General features: G+C 33.6%; 2 protein-coding genes across 3 annotated transcripts; both read left to right on the top strand.

Moving 5' to 3' along the window:
• The first annotated feature begins 12,905 nt into the window (after positions 1-12,905).
• LOC108455551 (uncharacterized) lies at positions 12,906-14,498 on the top strand. Its single transcript, XM_017754097.1, has 2 exons — positions 12,906-13,326; positions 14,359-14,498. Exons 1-2 carry the CDS (start codon positions 12,906-12,908, stop codon positions 14,496-14,498), a joined length of 561 nt encoding a protein of 186 aa, XP_017609586.1.
• A 4,122-nt stretch (positions 14,499-18,620) lies between these two features.
• Positions 18,621-22,521, top strand: LOC108457447 (uncharacterized). 2 transcript variants are annotated; one of them, XM_017756517.2, is made up of 2 exons: positions 18,621-18,861; positions 21,354-22,521. In XM_017756517.2, the coding sequence occupies exons 1-2, from the start codon at positions 18,848-18,850 to the stop codon at positions 22,120-22,122; spliced, it is 783 nt and encodes a 260-aa protein (XP_017612006.1). In that variant the 5' UTR covers positions 18,621-18,847; the 3' UTR covers positions 22,123-22,521. The 2 variants fall into 2 exon arrangements, with proteins under 2 accessions (XP_017612006.1, XP_052875379.1); XM_053019419.1 differs by lacking the exon at positions 18,621-18,861 and having other exon boundaries at positions 21,431-21,493; positions 21,598-22,521.
• Positions 22,522-23,998: the final 1,477 nt, after the last annotated feature.

Here is a 23,998-nt window from a genome sequence, read left to right as displayed (position 1 = left end):
TTAACTTCAAATTTAAATATTGCATATTTAAGATTGTTGATACTAAGTATCAGTAAGTGGAAGACAAGGAAGAGATAGTGGCGGTGACAAGGAGGTTGGTTCACCTGTGACAGGCGGAGAGTTGGGGTATCTAAAGAAAAGGAGTAGGAAAAAAATAAGGGGAAGGAGAGTAGCAAAATGAAGGAAAAGGAGAAGAAGGGAAAATCCCTTCTATGTTGTGTCTTGGGGTATTTATAAGTGGGAAGATTTCTGTCCAATTATGCCACGCCACCAACAATCTCGAGATTAGGTTTTCTGTTGCGTATGGCTCTAGTATTCCCTTTGATGAGATGGTATGAGATTGTTAGGCCTTAGTGATCTCTAAGTGGTACCTTCTTGAGGAAGGCGCACCCCGTAATAGTGGATGGCCAAACAGGGAGGTTCGTTGTCAACGGGTGGCTAAGGATTGGATGATATTCTGTGGGTGATATGAAGCATGTATGTGGTTGGTTCTCGAGTAACCATTTGGATGGGATAAGGCGGGGGCCATCAGTAGGTGTCTCTCCAATCACTTCTCATGTCACCACATGTCCAAGTCGAGGTAAGGGTATAGCAAATACTACTTCAATTCATAATCTCTTAAAATCAATAATAATATTAATGTCAATTGAATTAATACTCAATCAACAAACAAAGGCTAAGTTGAATTAGTTGATACTTGGATTAGACAAAGCAGAGATGACAGTGATATAGGTAGTTCACCTTGCTTAGGGTAAGCCAGAGAGCCACTGTGTACGATGGTCAAAGAACGATGGTTATGGATTGATCAAAGATGGGAGAAAAGAGTCCCTATGTGTGTGTGTGTGTGTGTGATCCCCTTTCATGGACAAGGCTAAGAGTTTATATACCCTAAGCCATGATCTCAAGGAGCCACGTGTCATCTTTCTATTGGTGGTCTAAAAGCAAGTTGGCAAAATGGTCTATCACCATAGATCTAGTTAGGATGACAATTGGACATGTTGCCAATCACTTTAGATGAGACGTAGTAATTGGCGTCAAAATTGACGGTTAATATGTAGGACCCACGTGGTTGTGTAGTCGAAGTGGTTGCGATGGGTTGTTCTTGAAGAGTTTTTTGAATAGTAGTTCTAGGGAGTGGATGCCCAAAGGGCATCTTCGAGGGGTATAGGTATAATAGAATTCAAAGCTATTTCATTTTTATATAATGCCTAGATTACCCATAAACCCTCTCAATTTCTAAAGAGAAGGATATTACATGCTTAAATGCATTTGAATTTATATATTCCAAGTTGTTGCAACAAAAACGATGACAATTGGACAAGACTCTAAAGGATTGTTAATTTTTTCTTGTTAGATATTAGTTTAAATATTCGTTAAGTTGCAATTGGACCAAGTGACTTCTGTAGGAAAATTAGATATGAACATCATAAGTTTGTTCGCACTGTTTAAAAACTTAGATCTATGGAGGCTTTACCCAGAAAGTTAATCCACTATAATCAACAAGAACAAGGTGTTATTAGAGTTCAACTCACTCATTAAATTGTAACCTTACTCTTATACTTAGAATTAGATCACTCTACCTCTAAAACTTTCCAAATGAAAGCTTAGCTACCCACTAATAGAACGATTTGAATACATTACAAAATCACTCACTAATGTTCATTGCAATGAACATACTGAGTTCTCTCTAAATCAGTGACACCTTACACCCGACTCGATCGCTAGGCTCAAATGTGTGACATCACATTATGTTGCCAAAGCAACTCAATACATTATGTGATTAAATCAGATAAAAACATATTAAACATGATCTAATTATTTAAGGTTTAAATGAGCTCTTATACAATATTATAATTCGAATCCAAACTCTTTTAATCAAATTTTAACATGAAGTCTTGACATAGGGAACTCCATGGCTCGAGACAGACCTCATTTTTAAATTGATATTTTTAGTTCGATATTAACATGTCTCGAGACAATGAAGTTCATGCATCTACACAAAACATATCAATAGGCAATCATTGAGGACAAGTTAAAAACATAAGAAACTAAGCATCGACCATAACAAACAAGATGAGAAAGCCATTCCTAAACTAAATTACTTACATTGTGTTTGGTTCAATGTAATAGCAATGCTATTACGGGACGGTTTAATATTGAACAGTAGAACATATGTTTGGTTCAACGAATGCTTAAAAAGTTGAAAAAATCATTCTGGGATTATTCTGGAAAATTGTTGAATGGCGATTCAGGGGAAGAGATGTTGAATTGCTATTCAAGGAAACCATGAATAGATTAAAAAAATTATTCCCAATGTACCCGTCAAGAAATAATGAATTTATAAGCTGAATCACATTTCTTTCACCATTTTTGGAGAAGTTTTAGTTTCACTCTACATCTTTCTGCTTCTAACTTATTTCGTTGAACTAAATTGAGGAGGAAAAAGAATTGCAGACATCAAGATTGCTTTTTGGTTGTAGAAAGTTGAGGTTCAAATCCTGATAGACAAAAAACAAATCTCTTAAAGATTGGAAAAATGTTTAAATCTTTGATAAGTTTAATTTGGGTTTTTAAAAATTTCTGATATTGTTATGACTTATGAGAGAGGGGTGAGGGATTGAGGGAGAGAGTAAATGGGCACGGATTTACCCATTAAACGATTATTTTATACTTTATATAAATATTTTATATATTATATTTTTTAATATAGATAAGACAAAAGAATGATAGTAAATAATTATATAGTGATTAAATGGGAGGGTGAGGATAAAATAAATAAATAAATTTCTAATATTATATATTATAATTTTATTAATTTATATTTTAATAATTATTATATTAAGAATATTATTAAATTATATATTATTTTTATAAAATTGTATTTAATAAAATTATGTTAAAATATAATTAATTACTTATTAATATTTTTATTAAATTATATTTAATAATAATCTTATTAAAATTTAATAAAAATAACAATAATTATCTATCTAACAAAATTCTGCTAGGGGTACTTTGGTCAAGTTATTTTTTCCTTGTGCTATTACAACATCTATTTGATTCAACCAAACATAACAATACTATTATAGATCTATTTCATTTCATTTAACCAAACAATTGAATTATTGATTACAACTTTGTTCCATTACATCTCTATTCCATTCACTCCAACCAAACGTGATGTTAGATGAGTAGTTTTCTAACTATCTTGCTATTTTTTTCTCACTATTTTGTTGTCATTTCACTATCATGTTGTTACTATTTCGTTATTATTGTTTGGATATCATATAACTCTTGTCTTCTTGTTAATTTTACTACTATTTTAGAGGCATTTGCTTATTAATTTGAACATATCTTAGTGCTATTTAAGTTTAAATACTTTTTATAATTTATTTTTTGTTGGAAAATATTTATTTTAATGTTTTTAGTGTTTTTGATGATTTATATTTTTTTAAATTTTTATATAAAATATAAAATTATACGGGCTGGGCCCAGGTTTAGCATATATAAATTGAGTCAGATTTGAGCAAAAATTTAGGCTTATTTTACGGGCTAAGCTGAGCTTAGAGTTTTATAAGGGCCCTGTAATAGCCTAAATTTTCAGTGGTGTCGGAACAGTGATTCGAGATCACTAAATCAGACAAATGAGCAGAAAATATTAATAATTTAGTGAATATAAGTTAAGTGTGAAGTTAGGAAAATTTTTGAAATAACGAATAGTGTACTAGAAATAAAAATTAAAAAAATTAAATTAGAATCGAAAAGAGATATCGAGAGTTTGAAAATTTTAAACGAGCCATAAATATTTTTATAAATATTTATGGGTGTTAATAAGTTAGTATTAAAGTTTCACAAGAAATTTTAAAGTTTCGATAGTTAATTGAATAAAAAGGATTAAATTGTAACAAATCTAAAATTATGAGAAATGATTAAATAGCTTAAATGATAAAAGAAAGAGGGTTTAAAACGAAATAGACCCAAGGTCTATTTGGGCTGGACGGCAAGGTGCATGAAATCAGCAGGAAAATTGATGAATTAAGGGCAAAATTAGAATATTACAAAATTTACTTAATAAACTAGGACTAAAGTGGAATTATCTAGAATTCTCATTATTTTTCTGCATTCTCATCAGAAAAAACACCATAGAAGGGTTTTCTTAAGCTGGTTTTTCATATTTTTACTGCAAGTAAGTTCAATTCTTGATTATTTCTTGAAATTTTTGTGTTTTTATGACTTTTACAACTAGGTCCAATTGTTGAATTCATTAGTTTTTGATTCTATGAAAGAAATTGGAAGTTTTTATGAATATGTGTTGGAAGTATATGGTGATTTAGCATGGATTAGAGTTTTAAATTGTTTATATGCTGATTTTATTGAAAGAATTGAATAGAAAGTGAGTGTTTGGGACCTAATGGTGAAAGAGTTTGAAGTTAAGGTTTTATGTGGAAATTATGAATTTAAATAATTGTGAAATAACTTATAATTTCTAGGTAAAGCATTAATTGGGAAAAATTAGCTTCATTGAGGGATTAATTGAGCAAGGACTGAATTGTATGAACTGTGAAATTTGGGGCAAAAATCGAAATCAACATTTGCACTAAAACAGTTTTGGACAGCAGCAGTAGTCTAAATTTGAAAAATCACCATAAATTGTATAAATCGAATTAGAAGATGAAAAAATATTAAATTAAATCTTATTGAGTCTAGTTATTCATAGAAGAAACGGTGTAAGAAACGGAATTGTAGATCATGAGATATAATAGATTTTGTGAGACAATGTCAGAATGATTTCGGGTTCCCATGTTCTGACTTTGGAAAATCATCAAAAATTGGATAAAAAGAATTAGGGGCTTAAATTTATATTTTTAAAATCCTTAATGAGTCTATTTTCAATAGAAACAAACATGGATATCATCCAAATTCTGTACGAAGAGATAATTAATTTTTAGTGAAGAAGGGTCGGAATTGTCAGATAGCAGAACAGGGGTGACTTTAAAGAATAAACTGTACTTATTGGCTAAACCAAAAATTCTAAAAATTTTATGATAAGAAGATATATGAGTCTAGTTTCAGGAACAATTAGCAGATCCTAATTTGGAGTTCTGTAGATAAAGATAAAAATAATTTAGTGACTATGGCACCGATGGACAGCATTGGAATATACATAAGTAAACAATTAAATTATAGATAATATTACTTATAAGCGGGTTGAAGATGAAGTCAATACTGATAAGTGAATGATTTTACAATGATAGATTGAGAACCCGAAGCAAGTCGAGGAAAAGAAAAAGTAGCTGATTAGTCCCTGAACTTTCACAAATTTTACAAATCGACCCAGGTAAGTTCATATGGTTGAAGTTTAATGATTATATGTAAATTTTATGAATTATATAATGTATGATGAAATATATTTATTGATGAATAGAGAATAAAATAACAACCCGAAAATCAAATAAATGATCAAATTAAGCGGGACGTCGGATTTGAGTACTTTTGATCGATGACAAGTGATAAGTGGTAGCCTCAGCTACACTTACGATCGATGATAAGTGACAAGTGATAAGTGGTAGCTTTAGCTACACTTATCTGATCAGTGACAAGTGATAAGTGATAAGTGGTAGCTTTAGCTACACTTATCTGATCAGTGACAAGTGATAAATGTGATCAGTGTAAGACCGTGACAGGACTATGATTTCAAAAAGTGATAAGTGATCATATCGCAAGACCATAGTTATACTATGGCAAAGTGAAAGTGAAGTACTCAATTTTCCGTAACTGTTCCCTAATTTGGTTGAAGAATGATATGTGACAAATGGGCCCAAAAGAATTAAAGGAAATGGATGAGTGGTAGTAAGTTTATACAAGGAACTCACCAATGACCGTGGTTGACAGTGAACTTAATAGTTGTGTATATTGTATAAGTGTATAAATATTTGGTAAGATTTATGTTTTATGCCTATGAACTTACTAAGCTTCTATAAGCTTACTTGAATGTATTTAATGTCTCTTGTAGATTGACGTGGAAAATACGGAGGATCGGATCAACACAGAGGATCACACTATCGATTATCTCCGTAGCTTTTGTAAATTTCCTTTTGATTTATATGGCATGTATAAGGTTTGATGATTATATAAATACTAAGACTTGTTTAATGAATATACATTAAAGTAAAGAATGATGAATATGTTAAATAGTATAATTATAATAGTAGTATAATTTGGTATCAAATTGATTGAAATGAATTGGTTGGTTGGATTGGTCTCGGTTTTAAACTTTACAAGGAAGGTTAGATATTTATAAAGGGGTTATATTGAGCAAAAAAAAAAACTTTGGGATTTTGCGAAAAATTCCCTATAGTTAGATTTAATTCTGGTTTGGTCTCAAAGTATGTTTTGGGCTTAAGAGGCCATCTAAAGGACGCCATGACATGTTTTAGTAAATGAATAGTTTTTAACTCGTATTAATGGAAAATTAATTCGGTAAACTCCGGTGCGATGAATACGGGTAAGGGGTGTTACATTTAGTGGTATCAGAGACCGGTTAGGCGGTTCTCGGAACATGTGTTATGTGTAAAGTGTTTAGAAATACATGCCATATAAATCTGTGATACTGTGATATGTATGATCCGATCTAATCTTTGTCATTTTTATAAATACTCTCCGATTATAAAGATGTCAGATAGACCTGAACGCACTGAACAGGAGGAAGCTAACAGTAGAGTGCAGACTTCTGAACGAGGAACAAGTAGTGATATTCCAATTTTTATGATGCGAGAGCGAGAACTTAAAAATATGATTTATAAAGTTATGAATCAGTGGTATAAGGAGATGGTACAAGAAAGAAGTCAGGCTCAACCACCTCTTCCCCCTACTGCACCACCTGTGGTACCTCCGGTTGCTCCTCCACCTCCTTCAATAATTGAAACTAGTAAACGTTCTCCGATTGAAAAGCTTAGGAAGTTTGGAGCTGAGGAATTTCGAGGGAGATCAGATGATGACCTTGTAAAAGCTGAGTATTGGATACAGAGTTTGGTAAGAATTTTTAAACAGATGGCTTGTTCTCCGGAGGATTATCTATGATGTGCTGTCTCATTGTTAAAAGAAGAAGCATATAACTGGTGGGAAACTGTGGAAGCTGTAGTACCTGCAGAGAAGCTTACTTGGGAATTTTTCTAGAACGAGTTTAAAAAGAAATATGTGGGGAAAAGATATCTAGACAAGAAAAAGAGAGAATTTCTTGATCTATGGCAGGGAAATAAGTTAGTGGCTGGATACGAAAGAAAATTTGTCTACCTCAGCAAATATGCTCGAGACATTGTACCTACTGAAGAAGAAATGTGTATCAGATTTGAAGAAGGGTTAAATGATGAGATTAGAATGATGATTGGGGGTAATGAAATACAAGAGTTCGTTGTTCTGTCAGACTGTGCTCAAAAGCTCGAAGAAGTATATAACAGAAAAATACAGCGAGATCGAAAAAATAAAGAGTCATTTAAAAGAGGTGCTTCTAAGTCATTTTCAGATTTTCCGGTGAAGAAATCTAGAGAAGAAATTAGTCGAACTACAGTCATGCCAGGAAGATTGGGTAGAGGTAGATCAAGACAATCTGATTTGAGGGTATTTGATAGACCTGCAGCAAGTGTGAGCAGTGTTCAGAATACTCCCCGACCTAAGTGTCAATATTGTGGAAGACATCATTTCGGTGAATGCAGGACTAAGATGGGGGCTTGTTATAAATGTGGGACTACTGATCATCTTATTCGAGATTGTCCCCAGCTGCAAAAAGATGAAGTGGGTCAGAAATAGATACAGAGAACCACTCTCCAAAGAAGTAGACGTTCGGGCCAGAGCAGTGCTACAGGGGCTACCCGTTCGGGTATGAGAGAACCAGTTAGTCAATCAGAGAATAGAGCACCAGCACGTACCTATGCCATTCGAGCAAGGGAAGAGGCTACGGCTCTTGATGTAATTGTTGGTATTTTCTATCTTTATGATGTTACTGTTTATGCATTAATAGACCCTAGGTCTACTCATTCATATATTTGCACTATGCTAGCATCTGAAAAGAAATTATCTGTTGAGTCCACTAATTATGATATACAAGTCACTAATCCATTAGGTCAAAGTGTGATGGTTAATTTAATATGTCATAATTGTCCACTGAAAGTGAAAGGCTGTGAATTCTCTGCTGATTTGATGTTGTTACCCTTTCGGGAATTTGATATTATTCTGGGGATGGATTGGTTAACAAAACATGACGCTGTAGTGAACTGTCGGGAGAAACGGATTGTTTTGAAAAATCAAACAGGAGAAATGATTTTGGCTGAGTTTGGAAATATGAAAGATAATGTCCAAATTATTTTAGCCTTTTCAGCTCAAAAGCTAATACAAAAGGCTAATGAAGCATATTTAGCTTATATTCTTGATACTCGGGATTATGAATCAAAGTTGAAACAGTTGCCAGTTGTTAATGAATTTGATGATGTGTTTCCTGAAGAATTGCTGGGTTTACCGCCAGATCGTGAAGTTGAGTTTGTGATTGATATTATCCTGGGAATAGCTCCAATATCCATAACACCATACAGAATGGCACCGACGGAATTAAAATAGTTGAAGATTCAATTGTAAGAATTGTTAGATAAAGGGTTTATTAGACCGAGTACATCTTCTTGGGGTGCACCTGTTTTGTTTGTGAAAAAGAAAGATGGTTCATTGAGATTATGTATAGATTACAGATAGTTAAATAAGGTTACAATCAAGAACAAATATCCTTTGCCCCGCATTGATGATTTGTTCGATCAATTGAAAGGTGCTGCTGTGTTTTCAAAAATAGATCTTCGATCTGGGTATTATCAGCTGAAAGTTAAAGAATGTGACGTGCCAAAAATTACCTTCTGAACTCGGTATGGTCATTATGAGTTTCTGGTAATGCCATTTGGTTTAACTAATGCTCCTGCTGCATTTATGGACTTGATGAATCGGATTTTTCAACCTTTTTCGGATAGATTCATGGTTTTATTTATTGATGATATACTGATCTATTCGAAAATCGAGCTTGATCATGCACAACACTTAAGAAGTGTGTTACAGACTTTGAGAGAGAAGCAGTTGTATGCAAAGTTCAGCAAATGTGAATTTTGGCAACATGAGGTTGGATTTCTGGGTCATATTGTTTCAGCTGAAGGAATTCGAGTAGATCCAAGTAAAGTGTCAGCAGTGGTGATGTAGCACCCTAAACCCGGCCCAGAAGTTATGGCCGGATCCGGCATGCCACATCAAAACGTAAAAAAAAAAAATTTCCATTCTAAGTCCAGAAAATCGTACTTGATGTTCAAAAGATTAATTCATTAAGGGTTAAAGTGAATGGAAGTCATGCACCGTAGGAAACCGGAAAAGAGGTGGTGAGTCCATCGGATTGCTTAAGTACCAAGCTCCTTCGGATCCAATCCTAGACATGCATACCGCCATTGCCACACCTTAACGTCATGGATATTTCTAGAAACTGATTTGATTAAGTCATTTTAGGAAAAGTGATTAATTTTGGAAAATACTTTCATTGCGGAAGCTTTGCTTGTTGTCGTGTTATTTTGAAATCAACTGTTGTTTTTGAAAATGCGCCTAAAGCTATCCAATTTCAACAGTTAAAATAAATATTATCTATCTTAATAAAACATATAAAACCATCAAAAATAAATAAGCGGCCTTATTACATTTAAAAGCCCAAAACCTCAAACGTAATTAAAAGGATGTCCAGTTCACGGAAGAAAATCAAACTTTCGAACGGGTGGCCACTCCGAATTCCCTCACGACTCCAAGCCCACTATGGTTGGAGATTTCTGCGTGGATGAAAATAAAAGGGTGAGTTTGGGGAAACTCGTGTGTAAGGAAAACCCATTCAAAGTCCAAGTCACTCAAGCCCATTGGGCCTAAGCCCATTCAGTAATAAAGTGGTACGGGCCGTAACCCTTTTCAGATTACAATAAACCGGGCCTTAGCCCTTATTCAGATAATGATATGGCCCATAGGCCCATTTCAAAATACATGCAACATCAATAACATATGCAAGCCCATTTGGGTAATAGTGGTACTGGGCGAGCCCTTTTCAGATTATAATAAACGGGCCTTAGCCCTTATTCAGATAATGGATGGCCCATAGGCCCATTTCAAAATACATGCAACATCAATAACATATGCAAGCCCATTTGGGGAGACTACTCAACCCACCAACCACTACACTCCACCCGTACCAGCCATACACTCCATGTGGGAATAGCTCAACCCACCCAAATTTAACACTCCACGATTCTTGACCTTTGCTGCTCGCTTATCAATAAATTGAGGCAAAGCCTCCAAGATGTGGACAAGCCACTTTCAGTACTTCCTCCGTCAATATCCCAAATCCCATGCATCGATAATAACAACATGGCATGCAGTAAATAACAACATCAAACATGCATTTAGGTCAATTTAACCCTAGGAGTATTTGGTAATTTATCTACTAGGGGTAAAATCGTAAATTTTCTACTTTTAAAGGTATTTCAGAATTTATCTATTTTAGGATTTTTCATGCATATTCCTACTTTTCATGTACTAACAGAATCACGTCGAGGGTTCTTACCGAATTGGGCTGTTGGCCCATCATTCCAATTTTGGCCCATTAAGCCCAAAAATATCGAGGGCACGTAAATCATGCACTTTGCGGTCCAAACATTGCAGCTTACCAAAAACATTAATCGATTTACCTCACGAGCATTCGACACTCGCAAATCTACAAAATACCGCCGGCATTTCGCTTTTCGCTTTTGCCGATCTAGACTAAGAAAGAGGGTGTTAGTTACACACTTTGCGACGATATCTTGATGAGATCCACACACGAACCGCCTACAATTGGATTACTAACACGTTAATCTAACTTTTCAAATACAAACTACGTATTAACCCCTTACAATATTCGGCCAACCACACCTACAGATCATAGTAAGCTTATAAGAAATCAATAAGCAACTCATTAACAAATTTTTGTCAATGTTTACCACATAATCATAATTTCACTGCAAGCTGTCTTCCTGAGTAACAGTCACTAAATTATTTATAACTGGAGCTACGAAACTCCAAATCAAGTTCTGTTAATTTTTCCTGAAAATAGACTCATATATCTTCTATCCATAAAATTTTCAGAATTTTTGGTTTAGCCAATCAATACCAGATTTTTCTCAAAGTTTCCCATGTTTCACTGTTTGACTAATCTGACTACTCTTCATTACGAATCAAATTTCTCATTATAAAAAATTCAAAATATGTTCTTGTTTATTTCATTAGAAACTAGACTCAATAAGCTTTAATTACATAATTTATGCAGCTTCTAACTCATCTCCCACAATTTATGGTGATTTTCCAAAGTCACGTTACTGCTGCTGTCCCAAGCAGATTTATTACCAAATCACTCTTTCACACCTAACTTGCATGCTTGTTATTTAAACATGTATATCACCAATCAATCATCACATATCTATGATTTTACTTAAGTATAATCTCCATTTCATCATTTTAAAGCACAACATGTTAGCCGATTTTTCCCCTTAGCATCTAAGGCACATGCATGCTCATTTGTTTGGCTCAACTTCACCTATCTTCCATTTTTCATCAAAAGAACATGAAACAACAACCATTTCCTTCATTTTAATTCATGACTAAATGCTCACAACACAACTAAAAATCAAAATATGCTTCAAGAGTTAAGGTAGAATCAAGAAGAACTCATGAACCTCAAAATAGAAGCAAGGTACCAAGAACTTACCTTCAATTTTTCCTCCTCCTAATGGCCGAATACTCAAGAGCTTTCTCCTCTCCTTTCTCTTCTCTAACTTTCAGCTATGATGAACAAAGATGGACAAAACTTTGTTCTTTTCACCCCTTTTTCTTTTAATAAAACTTCATATTTCATCCATTTAATTCTTTAATACAAAAGACATGATATTCTTATCATGAAACATTTACCTAACCCATTATCATGAAACATTTACCTAACCCATTATCATGGAACATTTACCTAACCTATTATCATGAAACATTTACCTAACCCATTATCATGGAACATTTACCTAACCTATTATCAATTTGTATCAATTTGTACCATAAATTATGGATATCAAGTGTACATTTTGTCTACAACAACATGATGGTTGGCCACTTCATGAAAAATGGGAGGTTTGTCATGCAAATCCTCCTATTTTGCACTCCTATTTATTTGGCCACTTCAATTTAGCCTATAGCATTTTCAAACATTTTCACATAGGTCCTATTTTATCATTTCACCCCCTTTTTCTTATGGAACAAAAATTAACTAAAATTGCCGGGTTCTATCTTAAGCTTGGGCTTTCTAGAGGCCCACTAACATAATTAAACCTATGCCAACATTCACAGGATTCCCGAAAGTTGGGGCGTTACAGGTGAATTGGAAAACTCCAAAGAATGTAATAGAAGTGCGGAGTTTCCTGGGATTAGCGGAATACTACCGCCGATTTGTTAAAAAATTTTCAATGATTGCCTTGTTGATGACTTAACTACTTCAGAAGAATGTTGAATTTGTATGGTCTGAAGAGTGCCAACAAAGTTTTGACCAGTTGAAGAAGATGTTGACAGAAGCTCCAGTGTTAACTCAGCCAGAATCAGGTATACCATATGTTGTGTATAGTGATGCATCTTTAAATAATTTGGGTTGTGTTTTAATGCAGTCAGGGAAAGTAGTGGCATATGCTTCTTGGCAATTAAAACCACATGAAAAAAATTACCCTACCCATGATTTAGAGTTAGCCGCGATTGTGTTTGCTTTAAAAATCCGGAGACATTATTTTTATAGGGAAAAATGTTACGTGTATACCGATCACAAAAGTCTGAAATATTTGATGACACAGAAAGAGCTGAACTTGAGACAGAGACGATGGCTCGAACTATTGAAAGATTATGATCTTGTTATTGATTATCACCCGAGGAAAGCTAATGTGGTCACTGATGCACTTAGCCGAAAATCATCATTGTTTGCACTTCGAGCAATGAATGTTCATTTGTCTGTTAATGAAGATGGTTCAGTATTAGCAGAATTGAAAACAAAATCTACATTCCTTCAACATATCCGTGAATTACAGAGTGAGGATCCGAAACTAGTACTGAAACGACAAATGGTTCAGGATAATTTGAGTTCAGAATATAGCGTTGATGATGGTGATATGTTGTGTTATCGTAATAGATTTTGTGTTCAGAATAATTCAGAATTGAAAAATGATATTCTTGCTGAAGCTCATATTAGTAAGTATTCTATTCATCCGGGTAATACAAAAATGTATTGCGATTTAAAAAAAATGTACTGGTGGCCTGGTATGAAACGAGAGATTTGTGAATTTTTTGCAAAATGTCTAATCTGTCAACAAGTGAAAGCAGAACATCAAGTACCAACGGGTTTATTACAACCTATTATGATTCCTGAATGGAAGTGGGAACACATTACGATGGATTTTGTATCAGGATTGCCTGTGACTCTGAAAAAGAAAGATTCAATCTGGGTTATCGTTGATAGCTTGACAAAGTCGGCACATTTTATTCCAGTTAGATCAAATTTTTCATTGGAGAAGTTAGCGGAATTGTATATTTCTGAGATTGTGAGATTACATGGAGTTCTAGCATCTATTATTTTGGATCGGGATCCGAGATTTACTTCAAGATTTTGGAGTAAATTACAGGAGGCTTTGGGCACTAAATTAAATTTCAACACAGCTTTTCATCCTCAGACAGACGGGCAGTCAGAACGAGTGATTCAGATTTTAGAAGATATGTTAAGGTGTTGTGTACTTGAGTTTGGCGGCAGCTGGGAAAGGTATTTACCTTTAGTCTAATTTGCTTATAATAATAGTTATCAAACTAGTATTAAAATGGCACCATTTGAAGCTTTGTATGAAAGAAAGTGTAGAACTCCATTATATTGGTCTGAATTAAGTGAACGGAAACTAATGGGAGTGGACTTGATTCGGGAAACCGAAGAAAAAGTTCCTATTATTCGAGATTGTTTAAAAGCTACCTCCGATCGGCAAAAATCATATGCAGATTTAAAGAGAAGAGATATAGAGTTTAATGTGGGTGATCGTGTATTCTTGAAAGTGTCACCGTGGAAGAAAGTTTTGCGGTTTGGTAGAAAAGGAAAACTCAGCCCACGATTTATCGAGTCGTATGAAATTATTGAAAGAATCGGTCCGGTAGTTTATAGATTGGCTTTGCCCCCGGAGCTTGAAAAGATTCATAACGTGTTTCATGTGTCTATGTTGAGACAGTACAGATCAGATCCATCACATGTAATTCCTCATACAGAAATAGAGCTCCAACCCGACGTGACTTATTCAGAAGAACCGGTGAAAATTCTAGCTTGGGAAATTAAAGAGTTAAGGAACAAACGGGTACCGTTAGTAAAAGTGTTGTGGCATCAACATGGTGTGGAAGAGGCAACCTAGGAAACAGAGGAATCAATGAAATCACAATATCCGAACCTATTTTCAGGTAACAAATTTCGAAGACGAAATTTCTTAAGAGGGGGAGAATTGTAATAGCCTAAATTTTCAGTAGTGTCGGAACAGTGATTCGAGATCACTAAATCCGACAAATGAGTAGAAAATACTAATAATTTAGTGAATATAAGTTAAGTGTGAAGTTAGGAAAATTTTTGAAATAGTGAATAGTATACTAGAAATAAAAATTAAAAAAATAAATTAGAATCGGAAACGAGATATCGAGAGTTTGAAAATTTTAAACGAGCCATAAATATTTTTATAAATATTTATGGAGTGTTAATAAGTTAGTATTAAAGTTTCACAAGAAATTTTAAAGTTTCGATAGTTAATTGAATAAAAAGGATTAAATTGTAACAAATGTAAAATTATGGGAAATGATTAAATAGCTTAAATGATAAAAGAAAGAGGGTTTAAAACGCAAATAGACCCAAGGTCTATTTGGGCTGGACGGCAAGGTGCATGAAATCAGCAGGAAAATTGATGAATTAAGGGCAAAATTGGAATATTTCAAAATTTACTTAATAAACTAGGACTAAAGTGGAATTATCTAGAATTCTCATTATTTTTCTGCATTCTCATCAGCAAAAACACCATAGAAGGGTTTTATTAAGCTGGTTTTTCATATTTTTACTGCAAGTAAGTTCAATTCTTGATTATTTCTTGAAATTTTTGTGTTTTTATGACTTTTACAACTAGGTCCACTTGTTGAATTCATTAGTTTTTGATCTATGAAAGAAATTGGAAGTTGTTATGAATATGTGTTGGAAGTATATGATGATTTAGCATGGAATTAGAGTTTTAAATTGTTTATATGCTGATTTTATTGAAAGAATTGAATAGAAAGTGAATGTTTGGGACCTAATGGTGAAAGAGTTTGAAGTTAGGGTTTTATGTGGAAATTATGAATTTAAATAATTGTGAAATAACTTATAATGTATAAGTAAAGCATTAATTGGGAAAAATTAGCTTCATTGAGGGATTAATTGAGCAAGGACTGAATTGTATGAACTGTGAAATTTGGGGCAAAAATCGAAATCAACATTTGCACTAAAACAGTTTTGGACAGCAGCAGTAGTCTAACTTTGAAAAATCACCATAAATTTTATAAATAGAATTAGAAGGTTAACAAAATATGAAATTAAATCTTATTGAGCCTAGTTTCTCATAGAAGAAACAGTGTAAGCAACGGAATTGTAGATCATGAGATATAATAGATTTTGTGAGACAATGTCAGAATGATTTTGGGTTCCCCTATTCTGACTTTTGAAAATCATCAAAAATTGGATAAAAATAATTAGGGGCTTAAATTTATATTTTTAAAATCCTTAATGAGTCTATTTTCAATAGAAACAACCATGGACATCATCCAAATTCTGTACGAAGAGATAATTAATTTTTAGTGAAGAAGGGTCGGAATTGTCAGACAGCAGAACAGGGGTGACTTTAAAGAATAAACTGTACTTATTAGCTAAACCAAAAATTCTAAAAATTTTATGATAAGAATATATATAAGTCTAGTTTCAGGAACAATTAGCAGATCCTAATTTGGAGTTCTGTAGCTAAAGATAAAAATAATTTAGTGACTATGACACCGATGGACAGCATTGGAATATACATAAGTAAACAATTAAATTATAGATAATATTACTTATAAGCGGGTTGAAGATGAAGTCAATACTGATAAGTGAATGATTTTACAATGATAGATCGAGAACCCAAGCAAGTCGAGGAAAAGAAAAAGTAGTGATTAGTCCCGAACTTTCACAAATTTTACAAATCGACCTGTAAGTTCATATGGTTGAAGTTTAATGATTATATGTAAATTTTATGAATTATATAATGTATGATGAAATATATTTATTGATGAATAGAGAATAAAATAACAACCCGAAAATCAAATAAATGATCAAATTGAGCGGAACGTCGGATTTGAGTACTTCTGATCAGTGACAAGTGATAAGTGGTAGCCTCAGCTACACTTACCTGATCAGTGACAAGTGATAAGTGATAAGTGGTAGCTTTAGCTACACTTATCTGATCAGTGACAAATGATAAATGTGATCAGTGTAAGACCGTGACAGGACTATGATTTCAAAAAGTGATAAGTGATCATACGCAAGACCATAGTTATACTATGGCAAAGTGAAAGTGAAGTACTCAATTTTCCGTAACCGTTCCCTAATTTGGTTGAAGAATGATATGTGACAAATGGGCCCAAAAGAATTAAAGGAAATGGATGAGTGGTAGTAAGTTTATACAAGGGAACTCACCAATGACTGTGGTTGACAGGTGAACTTAATAGTTGTGTATATTGTATAAGTGTATAAATATTTGGTAAGATTTATGTTTTATGCCTATGAACTTACTAAGCTTCTATAAGCTTACTTGAATGTATTTAATGTCTCTTGTAGATTGACGTGGAAAAATACGGAGGATCGGATCAACACAGAGGATCACACTATCAGATTATCTCCGGTAGCTTTTGTAAATTTCCTTTTTGATTTATATGGCATGTATAAGGTTTGATGATTATATAAATACTAAGACTTGTTTAATGAATATACATTAAAGTAAAGAATGATGAATTTGTTAAATAGTATAATTATAATAGTAGTATAATTTGGTATCAAATTGATTGAAATGAATTGGTTGGTTGGATTGGTCTCGGTTTTAAAATTTGCAGGGAAGGTTAGATATTTATAAAGGGGTTATATTGAGCAAAAAAAAAAACTTTGGGATTTTGCGAAAAATTCCCTATGGTTCGATTTAATTCTGGTTTGGCCTCGAAGTATGTTTTGGACTTAGGAGGCCATCTAAAGGACGCCATGACATGTTTTAGTAAATGAATAGTATTTAACTCGTATTAATGGAAAATTAATTCGGTAAACTTCGGTAATGCCTCCTACCCTATTCCTGCGACGAATACGGGTAAGGGGTGTTACAGGCCCGAATCGAACCTAGCATAGCTCAGCCCATAGACAAATCTAATAAACACATCATAAAAATCAATTTAGATAACACAAATCGAAATAGTTACGCCTCTATAATATTCTCCTTCCCCTTAGCCATAAATGGCCTAGCCATGTCCTTAGCTTCAAATTCATAACCAAACAAACAAATTAAGTTAGTATATCAATAATAGATACTATAACTTAAAAACTAGCAATGCTATGCAATTTGATAAAGTAAGAACTTAATTTCACTTCCTAGAACCACCTTTAGAATATTTACCCGATTTTAACTCTGAACTCTTGAAACGTACAATCTAATGCTTCCTATATTAATTTCTATCTCCAATATTATCTTCTCTCACTCCAAAAAAATCTAGAAACTAGTTAAAACTTATTTTCTCTAACTCCGATAATGACATCTAACATAAAAAAACTCTGAAGTCAAATTTACTATTCCCTTAATTTTAAACTAAAAATTATTAAGAAATTAACTCAAAAACATTAAAAAAAACCAAGAATTGAAGCGCCCTGTCTCTCAAAAATGGAAAAAAAAAATCTAAAAATCAATATATAAAGTTTGGAAATCATCTTTACATTGCTAAAATCAAACGTTTTTTTTTTTTTTTTTATCAAGAAAGCTCAAACAGCCCAATCTCTCTCTTCACAAATGGCTTACATGAAAATGAGAGAGGGGAAGAAAATGAAAAATCATGTATTTTTGTAATTAAATTTAAATTAAAAAAATTATTATGTAAGTCAAATTTTGGTCAAATGAAGTCAACACAAAAAAAATTCTTTATCCAAATTTGATTCAAGCAAAATTTAAAGTTATCGATCTGACATCCAACCCATAAATAAATTTAATGCTTCATCACCTTTCTAATGTTAATGTCCCTAAAAAGGTGATTTGAAGATATTGGAGACATTGCTTAAAAAAAAGAAAATAATGGAGAAATATAGATTAGGAGAGAATGAAGTAGTTGCTGTACATTTTACAGTAATTGGTTGTAAACATTACACATAACTAGACTACAAGCAATTAAGTTGTAAAAGAAAATAGAGCAAATTGAAGTGGGCCGTTAATTTAAGCATTAGCCCAAACCCTGAGAAGAAGTCCACAAGGATAACCTCCTCAATCGTCACCTCTCCCTTCCCTTCCCTTAAAAAACACATACAAATTTCGCACAAAAATGAAATACTGAAATCTCGGACTTGTTTCAAGCGCCTCTTCTTTCCCCATTTTCCTTCCCATCATTCTTTTTTCTTATAATTGGACAAAACATTGTCCAACTCTTCTTCCTTCTCCCTTTCACGTTTCCTTAATTAACGGAATTTTTCAACATGTTCTACAGAGGGTAAATTCACTTCTCTCTCTTTTAATCCATGTATTTGATTTTATTTTCTGGGTTTTGTTCTTTACGTCTGTTCTCCAAGATTTTTTTATTATTCTGGATTGATGAATTTTTTACAGTTGCGTTTTTATTTTCATTTTCTTGGTTTTCTCTGCGATTGTTATTTAGGGCTTATAGCTCAATTTTAGTTGCGAAGAAAGAATGAAAAGGAAAGGAGCTTATATGGTTTAAGATAAACAGTTTTCCGTTGATTCTTTTATTTTCACTCATTGAAGGTTAAACACTTATTTCGGAGACGTTAGAGAACAATTTATTGTCTACTTTTTCTGCATATTTCTATGTAGCACCATCAGCTTGAAATCAGTTTCTCCTTTCTTTTCCTTTTCTAGCTTACAATTAAGATAGGTATCTATTTTGTCCATTGCTTCTTTTGTTTTATGTTTGCATGGTGCTTTGAGAGTTTTGAGTATCATGACATTTTCTGGACACTCGTAATGTTTGGAGGGTAAGCCAACCTCGACTTTAAATGTATGCCACCTTTAGATCCTACTTTAAACCGATCTAAGATATCATACTCACATGTGAATCTCAACAAATCTCCTAGTTGTGATCAACTCGCCCATCCAAGTAACCGTGTTAATGCTCTAAGTTACTGATGTACATATGTACCCTATGCCCACACTCAAAATATCTTGCCATATCTAGTTTGTTCCCATGCACCGCATTTTCCTATTTCCTAACTGATCGTGTCTATTGCCCAACTCTAAACCATTAGTTTCCCAGTTTCCCTAGGCTCCTAGATTCCTAGTGCAGCACCTTATATTGTGTGTTATGCATGAGTTGATCCCAACTTTCCAGGTATAATTTAATGTATAGAATTCAAGCTTCTTTCTATGATGGTCTTGCCCTTGAACTTCTTTATGTGCTTCTGGCATAATATGCAGAGTGACCTTTTGTTAATGAATCTGACTAGTGATTAAGCTTGTCAAATGAGATTTTTACCATATAATGAACTTGTAGAAGATACATGAGGATCTCAAGATAGAGGTCTGTGTTGTTTGTGGGTGTGTTTTGCACCATGCAGGGAGGCACATTAGTAATATTGCAGTAACGGGAAAGGGATTGAACATAATCACTAGTTTCAGGCAACTAGGCCGTGAATACAATTTGAAAAACAACTACTTGAACATTGGGGTTTTTTTCTTATTTATCATGCATCTAGCATGCATATGTAGCAGTTATCTCCATGATCCCATGACCATCACAGTGCATGCATGCATATCTGACATGGACAATGATTGAAGCACCCATTCAAATTAGACGTTGCAAGTAACAGATTGATGTTTAGTGAAAAGGAAAAAAAATCAGACACCTAAAGAAAAAATAATGGCTCAGTCATTGCTGAAAACCATTAGTTTAATTGCGCATGCGTGAGTGAATGTGGCAAAGGTTAATTGGTTTTGATCCTGTAATACCTTTGCTCATTTTGTTAAGTAGGTAGCCATTGGTTGGTTTGTGGAGTTGCAGTAAGTATTTTACATTTATATTAAGCATATTAAGCATGATGAAATAATCTTTTAGAGGGCTTGGGAGATGAGGTGCATTGAGCCACCGACTATGTGGCAGTCGAGTAGGGAAAAGGTTGGTCACTGTGAAAGAGCAAGGTTGAGACTAGGTAGGTCATGAAGTGTGTAACAGTGCATGTAGAATGTTGGAATCTTGCCAAAAAAAAAAAATGAATGAGGTTCTAGTTCTGAGAGAAACATAATGAATATGTGATAGCACGAGAGGTAGAAGCCCTTAAGGAATGATGTAGCTTTTCACCAATTGGAAGCTTCTGTATTTATTTAAATTTAATATAGGAGAGACCATTCTATTATCAAGGAGGCGTACAGCTTAATAAATGTCCTGGAAATATTAAAGTTTTGGAATTCACTTTTCTTGTGAGATTTCTGAAGAAGTCTTTCATTCAAGTCATTCATGCGTGTGGTTTCCTTTGGGTGTCTTTACAATTGGGATACTGGTTGAGGGTTTCATAATATTTATAATCCATCATTCATTATGTGCTAATTTCAGTCTATTAGATATTTTTTAAAGTAAAACTCAGCTTGAGGGACAGTCTATATAGTACAGAGTATGTGGGGCTCTTATAGACACATTTATCAATTACCTCCTTCGTGAGTGACTTTGGTTGTTAAATTTTAAAATATATAACAAGTAATCACAGTCATATGAAAAGATAAGACAATAGAATCAAATTGATGAATCATTTGCTTTTGACTAAGTAAGATTTTATATGTGGTTTATGAATTTATTTAAAATTAACATGTCATATACTTGGTTTTTTCTTTTTTTGAAGTACTGAAAACACAAGTGTCCCTTGATCCTTGCATTGCTTTCATTATCAATTACCAATGTTAAAGAATATAATCAATATGTGTTAAAGTATTGACACTGGTCTCATCCGTTACTTTCATTATCTTTGGAAACTGAAGTAAATATACTGATGGTGCTGATGGGCGTGAAATGGGTGCAAAGCGTCAGCGGATAATTGATCAAGGCCCTTCATTCTATGGAAACTCTCCAGGTTCAAGCTTCATGTATACTGCCCCTCCTCCTCCTTACTCATATGTTAGCCAACCTCCACCTTTCCCTGTTGTTCGACTTCGTGGTCTTCCCTTCGATTGCACAGAAACTGACGTGGCTGAATTCTTCCATGGTCTGGACATAGTCGATGTCCTTTTTGTCCATAAAAACAGCAAGTTCACTGGTGAAGCTTTTTGTGTTTTGGGTTATCCTCTTCAGGTTGATTTTGCCCTTCAGAAGAATAGGCAAAACATGGGCAGGAGATATGTAGAGGTTTTCAGAAGCAAGAGACAGGAATATTATAAGGCAATAGCGAATGAAGTGGCTGATGCTCGTGGCAGTTCACCTCGGAGAAATGCCCCAAGGGTCAAATCTAGTGATGAAGCAAAGGAATCTGCTGAACATACAGGGATATTGAGATTGAGGGGTTTGCCATTTTCTGCTGGAAAAGATGATATAATGGAGTTCTTTAAAGATTTTGTGTTATCCGAAGATGCTGTTCATATAGTATTGAATTCAGAGGGGAGGCCAAGTGGAGAAGCATTTGTGGAGTTTACAAATGCAGAAGATTCAAAAGCTGCAATGTCCAAGGATAGGATGACACTTGGGAGTCGTTATATTGAGTTGTTCCCTTCATTTTCTGAAGAGATGGAGGAAGCAATTTCAAGAGGACGGTGATTCTTCAGACAATGTCTTTGTTTTTATTTTCTATTCTATACCAGTTATGATTTCTTACCATAATGTTTCTCTTTCCAGCTGGAATTTTCTTTACTAGCAATAGGAAGATATTATGTGTTACTCTCTGGGAACTGGTTCCTTGTTACGGGTTAAATACTGGAAGCTACAATCTTTTATTGGGCATTCACCTGATATGTCTAGTCTTTGATTGTGGCCTTTGGTTACAAGTCGAATATCCTCTGGACGGTTAAGGCGAATTAGATGATAGTTTGCTGTATGCTAGTTGTAGCATTATCTTCATTCTGTTAGGAATAACTCGTGAGATGTTGTACTCTTGTTGGGATTCTTTTGATATTTACTGGGTAAAAATAATGTATGAACAAGTTCTTTTCTATCTCATTGTTAGGAAGATTTGGTTTTTTTTTTGGCATCAATATTTTGTTAAAAAAGAGGCCTGATATTTTATGTTCCTTTCAAGGGGAAATGTCCCAAAATGATAAAAAATGAAAAAGAAAAGAAAGTCACCTTTATACTAAAATAAAGCTAGGTATATCATTTTTCCTTTTAGTCTGGGATATTTGTTGTGGGGGAGTTGAAGAATTAAATTAGGTCATAGTATTTAGTATTTAGTTTCTGTTTTGTTTTCTCAAGTTTTAAGCATACGATGTTACTCAATTTAATGGCATTACAAGCTTTGGTTACATTATCTACAAATCTCAAGACATTGAAAAAAGTGGTGAAGCTACATATCCCATCAAATTTATATTTGTATTAACTTTGATGGCAGTGGATATACTTGATTGAATTTGAATGTCATCAAGTATATTGAGAAACTCAAGGGTCAAGGCCATGTTAAGTTGAACCATGATTACCCAAACTCTGCATTCTGCCCAGGGAACCCTTGTGAAAAAGAGATCATATCAATGTTTACCAGACTTTTCAAAGGGCCCAGATTTATGCTTAATCTCATTTCTATATGTCTTCATATTATTCCAAGGTTATTTTCTGATGACTTTTATTATTATTATTCAAATAGATATGATATTGTCTAATAGTGCAAAAGATAACTTAGAACACATGTCGGGTCGGTTTGGGAGAAAAAATAACAATGTTTGATGAGTTGATTTTACCGTGTGAGACATCACCTGGTCGGACATTTTTAATTTTATTTCCTTTCACTTATTTTTTAGATCTAAATTTAAATTGAATTTATTATTATTGAATTTAGCCTTCCAGCATGCATAAATATAATTTTATATTTACATTTTGACCTTCAACATTGTGGTATCCTCGCCTTATGTTGAGAATGTTAAGATCTTCACCTTCTTCATGCTTTGAATCTTTTATATCCACTTGTTGTTGATGTGGTTGGACAAGATCACATCTTTTCATACGTGGTGCTTTGGCAAATTATCTAGCTTTATGTCTCAGTCTTCTATCTGTGTTCAAAGTATATATACGTAGATTCATTTCATCTAATATTTTTGTGGGGATTTTACACCCTTAGTGTAGTTACTTCTCGTAATCTAATTTTTCAAATAAATTAGTTAAAAAAAATTCATAGTCAAATAAATTAGTTAAAAAAAGTTCATAGTTAAAATTATGGCTCCTATACTATAGTGAAATTCTCACTTTGACTATTTTATTATTTTTTCGGTCATTTTGCCTCTTCAATTTTTAATTTCGTCACTCAAGTTAGCCCCTTTAACAGTTTTTGTTAAAAAAAATATATAAACCAACCAATGAGACACTCCACGTGTGAAAAATAAAATTTACTTTCAAATTAAAAATAGTTAAAATTCCAAAAAATCCCCAAAAATGAAAACTTAGAAAATTTCAAAACTATAAGAAATTAAAATCTATTTTGAAAATTATA

This window comes from Gossypium arboreum, chromosome 9, assembly GCF_025698485.1.
Source record: "Gossypium arboreum isolate Shixiya-1 chromosome 9, ASM2569848v2, whole genome shotgun sequence".
In the NCBI taxonomy this organism is placed as follows: domain Eukaryota; kingdom Viridiplantae; phylum Streptophyta; class Magnoliopsida; order Malvales; family Malvaceae; genus Gossypium; species Gossypium arboreum.
This window is presented reverse-complemented; position numbering and strand designations above follow the sequence as displayed.

Bases quoted from the DNA above. Each gene is read 5' to 3' on its own strand.
- LOC108455551 (XM_017754097.1), top strand. From the start codon at position 12,906: ATGACACAGAAAGAGCTGAACTTGAGACAGAGACGATGGCTCGAACTA. The intron at 13,327-14,358 runs GTAATACAAAAA...TTCCTCATACAG, and splicing joins TAAGTATTCTATTCATCCGG to AAATAGAGCTCCAACCCGAC.